This window comes from Carlito syrichta, unplaced genomic scaffold, assembly GCF_000164805.1.
Source record: "Carlito syrichta isolate Samal-C Ts95f unplaced genomic scaffold, Tarsius_syrichta-2.0.1 Scaffold289529, whole genome shotgun sequence".
NCBI classification, from domain to species: domain Eukaryota; kingdom Metazoa; phylum Chordata; class Mammalia; order Primates; family Tarsiidae; genus Carlito; species Carlito syrichta.
The window spans coordinates 87,670-99,975 of NW_007233625.1; the positions used below are offsets into that span (position 1 = coordinate 87,670).

At 42.5% G+C, this 12,306-nt stretch overlaps 1 protein-coding gene across 1 annotated transcript in view; it reads right to left on the reverse strand.

Annotated features, from left to right (window-relative positions):
- Window positions 1–2,146: 2,146 nt before the first annotated feature.
- CHRNA5 (cholinergic receptor nicotinic alpha 5 subunit) overlaps window positions 2,147–12,306 on the reverse strand; it is a 14,670-nt gene continuing 4,510 nt past the window's right edge. The window contains exons 2-5 of the mRNA XM_021710541.1: window positions 12,011–12,055; window positions 10,033–10,142; window positions 6,689–7,520; window positions 2,147–2,766 (exon numbers count right to left, since the gene is read on the reverse strand). Coding sequence (XP_021566216.1) covers window positions 2,605–2,766; window positions 6,689–7,520; window positions 10,033–10,142; window positions 12,011–12,037 — 1,131 coding nt within the window. The 5' untranslated portion in view covers window positions 12,038–12,055 and the 3' untranslated portion in view covers window positions 2,147–2,604. The remainder of the gene's footprint in view (window positions 2,767–6,688; window positions 7,521–10,032; window positions 10,143–12,010; window positions 12,056–12,306) is intronic.

Consider the following 12,306-nt stretch of genomic DNA (forward strand, 5'->3'; position numbering starts at 1 on the left):
GGGAGACACAGTAGCTGGTGCCGCCATACTTACAGACCCCGCGGTGCCCAAGATTGCTGAGCTTCAGGCCCTGCACCTTGGGTGCCAGATGATGCCGGGTGGGGTGCCGTGCAAAATTTGTTGATTATTTGGCTCGTTTCTAAAATGAATTTTAGAGCAGCCAGCAAAGTTTTAAAACAAAGTTTATTAGAAAAAGAAGGGAGAAAAGAAACGGAGACATGCCAGAGCTGGCATGGGTAAAAGAAACCGCACCTTTTGCTCTTAGGTAACCACCACTCTGGAGATGGACATCTCTGGACACCTGATGGGAGGAGAGAAGCGGGGGTGGCCTTTTCCTGACCACATTGTCTTTTGCAGACCTGCCAAACATTTCCAGTTCACAAATTACTGAACTAAAAGGTGGTCTTATTATCATTTCCATGGCTTTAGTCAGTCAAGGGGTGGTATTCAATAGGGAACCTGAAAGTTGCTTAGTGATTATTATGCTAAGCCATGAATTGAAAGGTTGGGCTATCCTAATCTTACATCTGATGGGGTTTTCTTTTCTTTTTTTTTTTTGAGTTGGAGTCTCACTCTCTCACCCAGACTGGAGTGCAGTGGCATGTTCCCTGCCACCGCAGCCTCGACCTGCTGGGTTCCAGCGATCCTTCCACCTCAGCCTTCCAAGTAGCTGGAACTACAGGCCAGTGCTACCACGCCCGGCTAATTTTTGATTTATTGTAGAGATGAGGTCTCGCCAAGTTGCCTGGGCGGGTCTCAAACCCGTGGGGCCAGGCAATTCACTCAGCTTGGCCTCCCAAAGCACGGGTTTACAGGCTGAGCCACTGAGCCCGGCCTGGGGTTTTCTTTTGATTTGCTGAGGGGTTGGGTAGGCTGCAGCTTGGCCTGCAGTAAAATGTAATTTTTTTTTTTTTTTTTTTTGAGTTGGAGTCTCACTCTGTTGCCCAGACTGGAGTGCAGTGGCCGCTCCCGGCCACCGCAGCCTCAACCTGCCGGGCTCTGGCACTCCTTCCGCCTCAGCCTTCCAAGTAGCTGGAATTACAGGTGCACGCTACCACGCCCGGCTGATTTTTGATTTATTGTAGAGATGAGGTCTCGCCAAGTTGCCCAGGCAGGTTTCAAACCCACAGGCTCAGGCAATCCACTCACCTCAGCCTCCCAAGGCGCGGGATTATAGGCTGAGCCACCGAGCCCGGCTAAAACGTAATTTTTTAAATGTCTGAATGTTTTCTAAAATCTGCCTTTGGGGAATTTATCTATGTCTAAACTGTGCTAGCTATCCTGACTCCCTAGTAATAGGCTAAGACTAGATTATATCTAAAGGCCCTTACAACTCTTATTGTAATTGCTAGAATGAAAGAGAGAAAACCAAGACATTGCAGAGATATAGCAATGTGTTTATACCAAATTAGAATACTATCTTTCATCCTGAAGATGGTTTTCTCACAGAATGATTTAGACCTAAATATGTTTTTCTTTTCTTTTTTTTATTAAATATATTTTTTATTATAAAATTGTGGGGTCTAAATATGCTTTTCAAATGGGTTTCGTGTAATCATAGTGGAGTATTCTAAGACCAGGATTAAAGATACGCTACTACAATTTATACAGAAGATGGTTCTATTAATTGTGGACAATGTGGACGGGGGATTAAAATTAATGTTAAGAATATGTTACTGTAGGGTTTTACAGTGGAGGATAAGCTACAGAGATAGCTAATACTATCATCATTCTGCATAAGCATCTAAAGATTAAGCCTAAAGAGAGTTCCCAATTCCCACTTCTCATTTATTAAAAAAGTCAGTTATAGAATAACAGCATCACATCAAGTCATTGGTATGTCGAGTCTTCAGCTTTATTTATTGAGTTGGAGTCTCACTCTTGTCACCTAGGCTGGAATGCAGTGGCATGATCATGGCTCACCTCCTGGGCTCAGGTGATCCCCGTGCCTCAGCCTCCTGAGTAGCTGGGACTACAGGCATGTGCCACCATGCCTGGCTAATTAAAAAAATTTTTTTGTAGAGATGAGGTCTTGCTATATTGCTCAGGCTGGTCTCAAACTCCTGGGCTCAAGCCATCCTTCCTCCTCAGCCTCCCAAAGTGCTAGAATTACAGGCGTAAGCCCCTGTGCCCAGCCAGCTAATTTAATATAGCAGTATAATATCATACTAAAGATTAGCTGTTACTCAGTGAATACAGGACAAAAATAATTTTAAAATGCGATATTTACCAAGTGGGATAAAAATTTTAAAATCAGTCTGCAGATACAACTGGAATTTTCCAACACAATCAAAAGATGAACTTCACTGGTTACAAATCAGTATTTGCCAGGATATGCATATTAGATTTTTCACTAATACAGTTTGGATAATATTTTGATGCTATTTTTAGAAGATCAAATGTTACTCCATCAATTACTTCTTCAGTCATACAGACAGATGTCCTAATGGATGACCTAGTAACATAAATCAATGGTTAGCTGCTATTCATCTGTTAAAGCTTGCATCAAATTTAAACACAATTTACATTTTCATAATATTATAGATGCCATAAGATATATGTGTGTTTGGTAACTCAGTTTATACTTCAACCCTTTGGGAGGCTTCACTTATTTGCATTTCCAATATGAACTGGTATTATTATATTTGCCCATTTATAAATAACAGGAACAAAAAGCCCAAGAGATCCAACAATTGAAACCAAAAGAAAAGTCCACAGAAACATCCGATCAAGAACCTGGGCTATGAATTTCCAATCTTCAACAACCTGTTGTAAAAAAAAAAACACACACACACACATTAAACACTTGATTTAAAATTATGTACATATTTTAAGATATAACACATTGAGTTAGAGGCCAAATCAATTTGTGCCTCCCATTGCTGTCTCTAAACAGTAAGTGACCATGTACTCAGTTCAGGGACGGTACTACCCTGATGATTTATTAAAATATAAGCTCTAAAAGACACTACAAAATGTGTTCACTAACACATCAACTTGTAATAAGTTACAAGTAGTTTACTTTGGCAGTTTTTAAATAAAAATTAAAGTATACTACTTGGGTATTTTATAACAAACTAAAAAAAATTTTATTTATTTATTTATTGAGTTAGAGTCTCACTCTGTCGCCCAGGCTAGAGTGCAGTGGCACACTCACAGCCAACCCAGAGTCAACCTGCTGGGCTCTGGTGATCCTTCTGCCTCAGCCTTCCAAGTAACCAAAACTACAGGTGTGTGCTACCATGCCCGGCTAATTATTTATTTATTTATTGTAGAGACAAGGTCTTGCTAAGCTGCCAGGGCTGGTCTTGAACCCACGGACTTAGGCAGTCCACTCGCCTTGGCCTTCCAAAGTGCTGGGATTAAAGGTTGAGTCACCAAGTCTAGGTTATTCTTACTATATAGTTATTTCTGTTAATTATTCTTGCCCAGTAGTCTTTACTTACTGTAAACGGTGATCAGGGCTCACCACAGCCTTGACCTCCTGGGCTCAGGCAAACTTCAGCCTTAGCCTCAGCTGGAGTACACCATGCCCAGCTAACTTTTAAAAAAATTTTTCATAGAGATGAGGTCTCACTATGTTGCCTACACTAGTCACAAACTCCCTGGCTCAGGCAATCCTCCTGACTCAGTCTCCCAAAGTGCTGAGATTATAAGCATGAGCCACGACCCAATTAATTTTTTAAGAGACTCCAGTCTGAGGTTAATTTCATGTCAAATTAAAAGTTGGTTCAGAAATACTTAGTCAAAAGCTGTTAATCTTCTCCCTGCCCCTACTTTATTTACTTTTGGATTTTCAAGGACCACTTTAAACTAATGAGGACAGAAGTGCCAGCTCTGGACCAGCTTTAGCAGGGAGGAAGCTCAACAGATCAGAGCTACAAGGAAAGGGCATGCTGAGCCCAGCCACTTAGCATTAGAGACAGGGTCTCCCTTGGTTACTAAGGCTGGAGTACAATGGCACAATTATGGCTCACTACAACCTCCAACTCCTGGGCTCAAGGGATTCTCCTATTTTAGCCTTCCAAATAGCTAGGACTTCAGGCATGAGCCACCACATCCAACTAATTTTTTTCTTAAAGATAGAGTCTCACTATTTTAACCAGGCTAGTCTCAAACTCCTGGCCTCAAGTGACCCGCCTACTTTGGCCTCCTAAAGTGCTGGGATTACTGGTGCAAGCCACAGTGCTTGACTTGGCTTCCGTCTCTAAAAGTCCATTTCCTTGACTCTGACTCACTGAGCCACTATGAAGCATGGAGTCCACTGTAGGAACCGTGCTCCAAGTTGTGGGATAATTTAGGGCACTGAAAACACTATTCGGCTTCTAAGTTTTCCCCTGAAAATAAAACCTACCTCCTGGTCCCAGTAGCATGAGCCCTGACTCTTTTGCACAATATTGGGCTTAGATTTATTAAATCCCATCTCAGTCTAAACCATTATCTAACAAATACATGTATTTTTCAAGGCTCTATCAATAGTCCCAAGCCTTACCAGCAGATTTAATTTTGCTATCACAAAACAGAAACTTCACAAATCCACAAGCATTAAAAGTTTTTTAGGCCGGGTGCAGTGGCTCATACCTATAATCCCAGCACTTTGGGAGGCTGAGGAGAGAGGATTGCCTGAACCTAGGGATTCGAGACTAGCCTGGGCAACTTGGTGAGACCTCATCTCTACAATAAATCAAAAAATTAGCCAGGCATGGTAGTGCACGCTTGTATTTCCAGCTGCTTGGAAGGCTGAGGTGGAAGGATCACCTGAGCCCAGCGGGCCGAGGCTGCAGTAGCTATGAGCATGCCACTGCACTCCAGCCTGGGCGACAGAGTGAGACTATGACTCAAAAAAAAAAAAAAGTTTTTTAAAAGTACACATTTGGGAGGGGGAAAGGTTGTTATTTTACCAGATCCATTCTTTCTACTTCTCATACCTGCTATAAAATTTTCCATTTGAAAAAGCTTTTGAAGTTAGAGTTCACATAATTTTAATGGGCCCATTTAAAGTAAATTCAATTATGAAAATATTACTATAGTCATAGGTTCAAATGTATTACATAATAGAAATAAAGAGCAGTGACAAGATGGACATTTTACATCTTTTGAAAGAAAACACAGGCCAATAGGATCACATTAGTAAAATGTACTCATGTTCAAATCTTGCATTTTAAATGTTAATCTTAAATAAGGAGCCACTGAGTCTCCTTCTGTCACCCAGGCTGGAGTGCAGTGGCATGATTATGGCTCACCGCAGCCTTGACTTCCTGGGCTCAGGCAAGCCTTCTGCCTCAGCCTCTCGAGTAGCTGGGACTACAGGCATGTGCCACCATATCTGGCTTATTTTTTATTTTTATTTTTGTAGAGATAAGGCCTTTCTGTGTTACCCAGGCTGGTCTCAAACTCCTGGGCTCAAGCAATCCTCTCATCTCGGCCTCCCAAAGTGCTAAGATTACAGGCGTGAACTACCACCCCAGCCAAGAATCCTTTTTCTATAAAGTTTTAAGCAGATTTTTTTTGTTGTTTTTAAGCAAATTAAGCCTAGAAAGTACTATTACTAAACTTCACGTGAACACTTTGATGTATATATAATACATAACACCTGAGAGCACCTTACTCCTTTTAATTTCCCCAACATTCTCTTATATATGAACAACAAAAAGATTCTAAAAAAAATCTTGGTGCCAAAAAAGTATACACATTTTAAGAGATGTTATCTATGTATTACTTTTAGTCTGTCGTAACCAGAAGTGTCTAGACGCTGATGGTAACCATTTTGAGCACTTCTTGTAATTGCAAAAGTCAAATGTGACTTGATTCATCTTTTGTTATCGGTATATATTGAGTATTTCAATTTTAATTGTTTTTCCTTTCTTAAAATGTGTCTTCATTTTTCTGGCACCCTCTGTACTTCCATTATCCTCCACTAGGCTCATTCTTTTAAAATAATTTTTTTGATAACTACATTAATGTCTTATAAAGCAACTGTCCTGCAAATGACCAGATAATTCAGAAACCAAGTTCCTGAAGACCAAATGAAAATAGTTCATCCTGTCAGAGAAAAAAAAATTATTATTACTCCTTAGAATTATTTATTATTAGTAGTACTAGACTATTATTCCTTAGAATACATAACACTAAACTTTCTTTCAAGTTATCCAAGATGCTGATGGGGGAATGAAGAAATGGGCTTGTGTAGGTGCCTCATTTTGCTGTTTTTTTTTTTTCCTCTGAGTTGGATTCTCACTCTGTTGCCCAGGCTGGAGTGCAGTGGCACGCTCACGGCCACATCAGCCTTGACCTGCTGAGTTCAGGTGATCCTTTCACCTCAGCCTTCCAAGTAGCTGGAACTACAGGCATGTTCCACCACGCCTGGCTAATTTTTTGATTTATTGTAGAGATGAGGTCTCGCCAAGTTGCCCTGGTTGGTCTTCAACCTCAGGGCTCAGGCCATCCTCTCACCTCAGCCTCCCAAAGTGCTGGGATTATAGGTGTGAGCCACCACACTCTTGCCGGTGTTTTAACTTAAACTTTAGTAAACAGCTTTTATAGAAAATTATGCCCACAATGCTGGCCCTCAATCTATGTTTAGGCTTAATTCAGGGTCATGTTGTTTACCCTGCCAAGAGCAATGAAGGTCACTTCTGAACTTAGAATCGAAGCAGACCTGCACTAGTAAATACAAAACATCACACACCTCACGGACATCATTTTCCTTCATGATGTGTCTCGTAATGTAGCGAACAGAATCAAGTGCGGCTTCTAAGGTGTTTCTAGAACATGCTGGTCCGCCACTGCTGTCAGCTTCCTCTTTCTGAGTGAAGTACCTATCTGCGTGACTTCTCATGCAAAGCAGTTTAGGAAGCTTGTGAAGAAAGATCTTGCGAACCCAAGGTGCCATGGCGTTGTGTGTGGAGGAAGAACGGTGGTGGATGTTGATGGCGAAGACAGTCACCATAATGGATAGCGTCACGAAGATCATGGTGAACACCAGGTACTCTCCAATCAGAGGGATGACTTTTGAAGATGAAGGTATGATCTCCTCAATAACCAGAAGGAAGACAGTCAAAGAGACAAGCACAGAAGTGCAGAGGCAAATCTTTTCTCCTTCATTTGAAGGAAGATAAAAGACAAGTATGGTTAAAAATGAGAGCCCAATGCAGGGGATAATGAGGAACAAGGTGTAAAAGAGGGGAAGGCGCTTAAGTACGAAGGAGTAAGTGACGTACGGATACCAGCAGCAGCTATCGGTCCTGTTCCCTTTACTCCCTGTCGCACTCACGATTTCCCATTCTCCGTTATCAAAAAAATCTCTCTCGTCCACATCTTGGTCCTCTAGAATTATATCAACCTGTGACCCATCGTAAGTCCAGGAACCGAATTTCATGGAACAGTTTTGTAGATCAAATGGGAAAAACGTGACATCTATGGTACAGGAACTCTTGTAGTTCGCTGGCGGTGTCCATGTGACGGTGCCGTTGTACCTGACGACGGCTTTTGTACTGGTCCCTTCGAAACGTCCATCCGCACTAAAATACATGTGTACAGTAACAATGTAGAAATTAAACAGCCCAAGCATGCATTTTACAGGCCTAATAAATCATTAACAAAAGAAGACCCATGACTGATAGCATGAAATCATGCTTAAATTATTACAATTCAGATATATTTGCTACGCCCAGGGGACCCCACTTCAGGGACATCTTCCTTAAAAATCTAATGTACTGGACCTGAACCCCTCCTTTCACACCCACTCCAGGACTGACGAATCTGTGGCTCACAGAATCCTGACATTCTAGTGGTCGAGAAGACCTTACTTTACACATAAAACAAACACAGGTTATTCTACAGTGAGCATACATAGAGCCAGAACCTGAATCCACATTTCTAGACTCCTCGTACAGTGCTCTTCCTCCTCCATCACAAACACTGGCCACTTTCTACTTGGATGGGAAAAGACCATCAAGCACCAAGCTGAGGCTGGCCCTGAAAAGCAGCTGTGCCTCTCAAGCTCTTCTAAGTGAATTCCTATACTGCCGAAGTCTAGCAGGAAACCAAGTCAGGGTCTCACTCTGTTGGCCAGGCTGGAGTGCAGAGGCACAATCACAACTCACCATAGCCTCAAACCCCTGGGTTCTGGTGATCTTTCTGCCTCAGTCTCCTGAGTAGCTGGGACTACACATACGCATCACCACACCTGGCTAATTTTTTTATTTTTTATAAAGATGAGGTCTCACTGTATTGCCCAGGCTGGTCTCAAACTCCTGGGTTCATGTGATCCCCTGCCTCAGCCTCCCAAAGTGCTGGAATTTCGGATGTGAGCCACCACACCTGAAAAAATACTGTTCTTTATCTTCAAATTCATGTGACTTTGCACACTATTCTGTACTATATCCATGTTTAATAAAACATATTTTCAATTGCTGAGAGTAAAATGATGCTCCAGAAAGCTGGATCATGTTACCTTACAAGTTCTGTTCACTCCTTATTAAGAAGCAGGGAGGGCTGGGCTCAGTGGCTCAGCCTGTAATCCCACCTCTTTGGGAGGCTGAGGTGAGTGGATTGCCTGAGCCCGCGGGTTCAAGACCTGCCTGGGCAGTGAGACCTCATCTCTACATTAAATCAAAAAATCATCTGGGCGTGGTAGCATATGCCTGTGATTCCGGCTACTTGGAAGACTGAGGCGGAAGGATAGCCGGAGCCCAGCAGGCGAGGCTGCGGTGACCAGGAGCGGCCACTGTACTCCAGTCTGGGCAACCGAGTGAGACTCCAACTCAAAAAAAAAAAAAAAAAAGAAGCAGGGAGGTAAAAGATTTCAAAAGATTAAGGACATTTTTGCATAGCATTTGCTCTGTCCTCTTGCCAAATGCCTGCTGCAAATAAGACAAAGTGCTTTAGGATAAGCACAAACTCCCAGATTTGCCCTGGAATGGTCTTAGAAAAATGTGAAACTGGTACCCAGAATTTCCTCTCCCCCAAGGTAAAAAAGTCATCCTCACAACACCCATAGGTAGGATACTGATAAAGATGAGTTAATAATTAACCCAACATTCCTCATTATGGGAAAATGACATTATAGTATTAAAACAAAGTTAAAAGGATACACATTTGAACATACAATGTGGCCTCAAATATTTCAAAAATACCGAAAAAAAAAAAAAAAAAAAAAAAATCTCGAATGCCAGGCACAGTGGCTCACGCCTGTAATCCCAGCACTCTGAGAGGCCAAGGCAAGAGGACTGCTTGAGCCCAGGAGTTTGAGGCCAGCCTGGGCAACACAGTGAGACCTTGTCTCTATAAAAAATAAAAAATTAGCCATGCATGGTGGAGTGTGTCTATAGTCCCAGCTACTCAGGGAGGCTGAGGCAAAAGGATCGCCTGAGCCCAGGACGCTGTGGTGAGTGTAAATGTACCATTGCACTCCAGCCTGAGTGACAGAGTGAGACTCCAACTAAAAAAAAAAAAAAATCTAGAAGTCTGCCAAAGATATAGTCTAGTAAATAAGAGGGTAAATGGGCATCTCAGGTGGCCTCGGTATAAACCCCTACCCTACCACATGCGAGCTGTGTGATCTTGGGCAAGGTATAACCACCCTTGGCCTCCGTTTCCTCTTCTGCAAAACAGATGCAGTCACCCCCAGCACATGAGGTTACTGTGAGAAACAAGTACGTAACACACCCCCCACATTGCCAGGCATACAGTACATTCACTACACTGGGAGCCAGTACAACAGCTGCCTTGAGGTGATATGATTGATTACAGGTGGCTCCTGCCCTACCTGCTCACATCTTTCTGCACTTTCCAAGTCTTTTACAAATTTCAGAAATCAGAACACACTTTTGTGATCAGAAAACAATACACTAAAAAAAGGAGAGGACCCACCAAATCTATTTGTAGGTTCATGAAACAAAAGAACGTAAGATCAAGTCATCTGATTTTATAGCTAAATAGTTTTCCAAAGGGAGAAAAAGTACAAGTGCCTAATAATAATGCAAGCATTTTCTTTTAAAAACATAAAATGGTATCTAGAATATAACTTACTTATCAAACAAAACGATGTCTGGTGTCCAGATGGACTCTGAAGGGACACGGATAGTTTTTATTCCACCATAGTCGTCAGGGTTCCATCTTAATTTTACATCTATCCATTCCTTTAAAACAAAGAAGTCTGCTTCAACTTCAATAAAAGTAACAGTCAAAAATAGTGAAAACTAGCATGCACCTGAGGAGGTTGAGGCAGAAGGATCACCTGAACCCAGGAGTTCAAGATTGTGGTGAGCTAGGATGGCGCCATTGCACTCCAGCCTGGATGACAGAGGAAACCCTGTCTCAAAAAAAAAAAAGGGAAAACTATCCTATTTTAGTCACACCCAGAAATTTCATGCTAGAGATCATCTCTACCCCCAAGAGAGAAAACTCACCTCCGTATCTCTCTAATGAGCACTAGAGCATGATGTTGTCCCCTCATGTAGTGGCTTTTGCCACGGTCCTTGTGAGACACAGGTGAGGACCACAGCGGGTTTGTTCATGGCTCTGCTCAGCACCAGATCTCCTACCAACTGACTGGACCCAGAACTTGAAGCCTCAGGTATCTAACGTCCAGGTTCAAGGGCATCATTCTCTTTTCTAGTTGTATTAGCACCTAATTTGGTCAGACTGGTCATGCAAAGGGGAGTTGAATTTATTATACATTCTGCTTTTTTTTTTTTTTTAAGAGACAAGATCTTGCTCTGTGACCTAGGCTGGAGTACAGTGGCAATTGTTGCTCACTGTAACCTCAAACTCCTGGGCTCAAGGGATCCTTCTTCCTCAGCCTCCTGAGTAGCTTGGACTATGGGTATGAGCTACCACATCTGGCTAAATTTTCTATTTTTTTGTAGAGATGGGGTCTACGTTGCCAAGGCTGGTCTCAAGCTCCTAGCATGAAACGAACCTCATGTCTTGGCCTCCCAAGGCGCTGGGATTACAGTGAGTCACCTTGCCTGGCCTACACATATCTAACACCTTTTCCAGCCTCCATGCAGTAATAATCCTGTGATCATACCAAATTAGGAGTTGCACCCCCCGAAAAGCATATATGCCTTTTAGGAGTCTGGAGTTAGGAACAAGTAGTGGTATAAAAATTAGGGATGAGAAAAAACAAAGGAAAACACTCAACAGCAGTTGAGGACATATGTATGGTGACCCAAACATATCTTTTATAAAAAAGATATTATATACATAAAAATAATTCATGGTCAGGCTTAGTGGCTCACTCCTGTAACCCCAGCACTTTGGGAGACCAAGGTGGGAGGATTGCTGGAACCCAGGAATTCAAGTCTGGGCAATATAGTGAGACCCTGTCTCTACAAAAGACAAACAAAAAATAAGAATTCATTAACATGCTTGCCCCTTCTCATCTCCAAGTAAAAGACCAAATCCTTGCAGTGGTCTGGGAAACCACCCTCTGCTGACCTCGTGTTGCTTATCTGACCCCAACTCCCACACCCCTGCCCATGGCTCTCACCTCTAGCCTCATTGGTCTCCTTGCTGCTCCTGAAACACACTCGGCACATCCCAGCCTCAGAGCCTTTGCACCTACAGGTCACCCCGCCTGGAACACTCCACCCCAGTATCCACATGGCTTGTTCCTCCCTCCAAGGCTTTGTCCAGAGGTTCCCTTCGCCACATCGTTTTCTCTGACCACCCTACTGGTAAGTTCAGCCCCCAACACTAGCTATCCTCTTCCCAATGTGCTTTTCTCCTAGCTTATCAGCTTCTAAGGCACTAGACAACTTACTAGAAAGTCCCTTGAGAGCAGGAATTTTTGTCTGTTTTGTTCTTTGCTGTTTCCCCAGAGCTGACAGCACAGTAGACACTCAAAACACATTAGCTGAATAAATACAAGAACTGTGGTTTTCTGCATCCCATCAATGCCAATTCATCAAGACCACATATTCACATCCTTTTCTGCCACAAGCCCTATAATAAAAAGGGGTACCCGTCACCAGCCAGGTGCCTGTTTGAATTTTGTACATACCTGTTTCAGCCAGACATTTGTTGTCATTAGCTGATTCTTCTCATCCTTTAAAACACAAATGTAAATAAGGTGATTTTAATTGCAGAAACAATTTACTTTAAATTGTTAAAAACAATACTCCTTTAAATAAGCATTTTCACATTTGTATATAGATGCTCCTCTCCATGTTATTCTCTTCCCCACATCCTGCTCCTCAATCCAGTCCTCTAGAAAAGTAGGATCTCTTTCCCAGTCTAATTTCTCTTTTTTTTTTGAGTTGGAGTCTCACTCTGTCGCCCAGACTGGAGTGCAGTGGC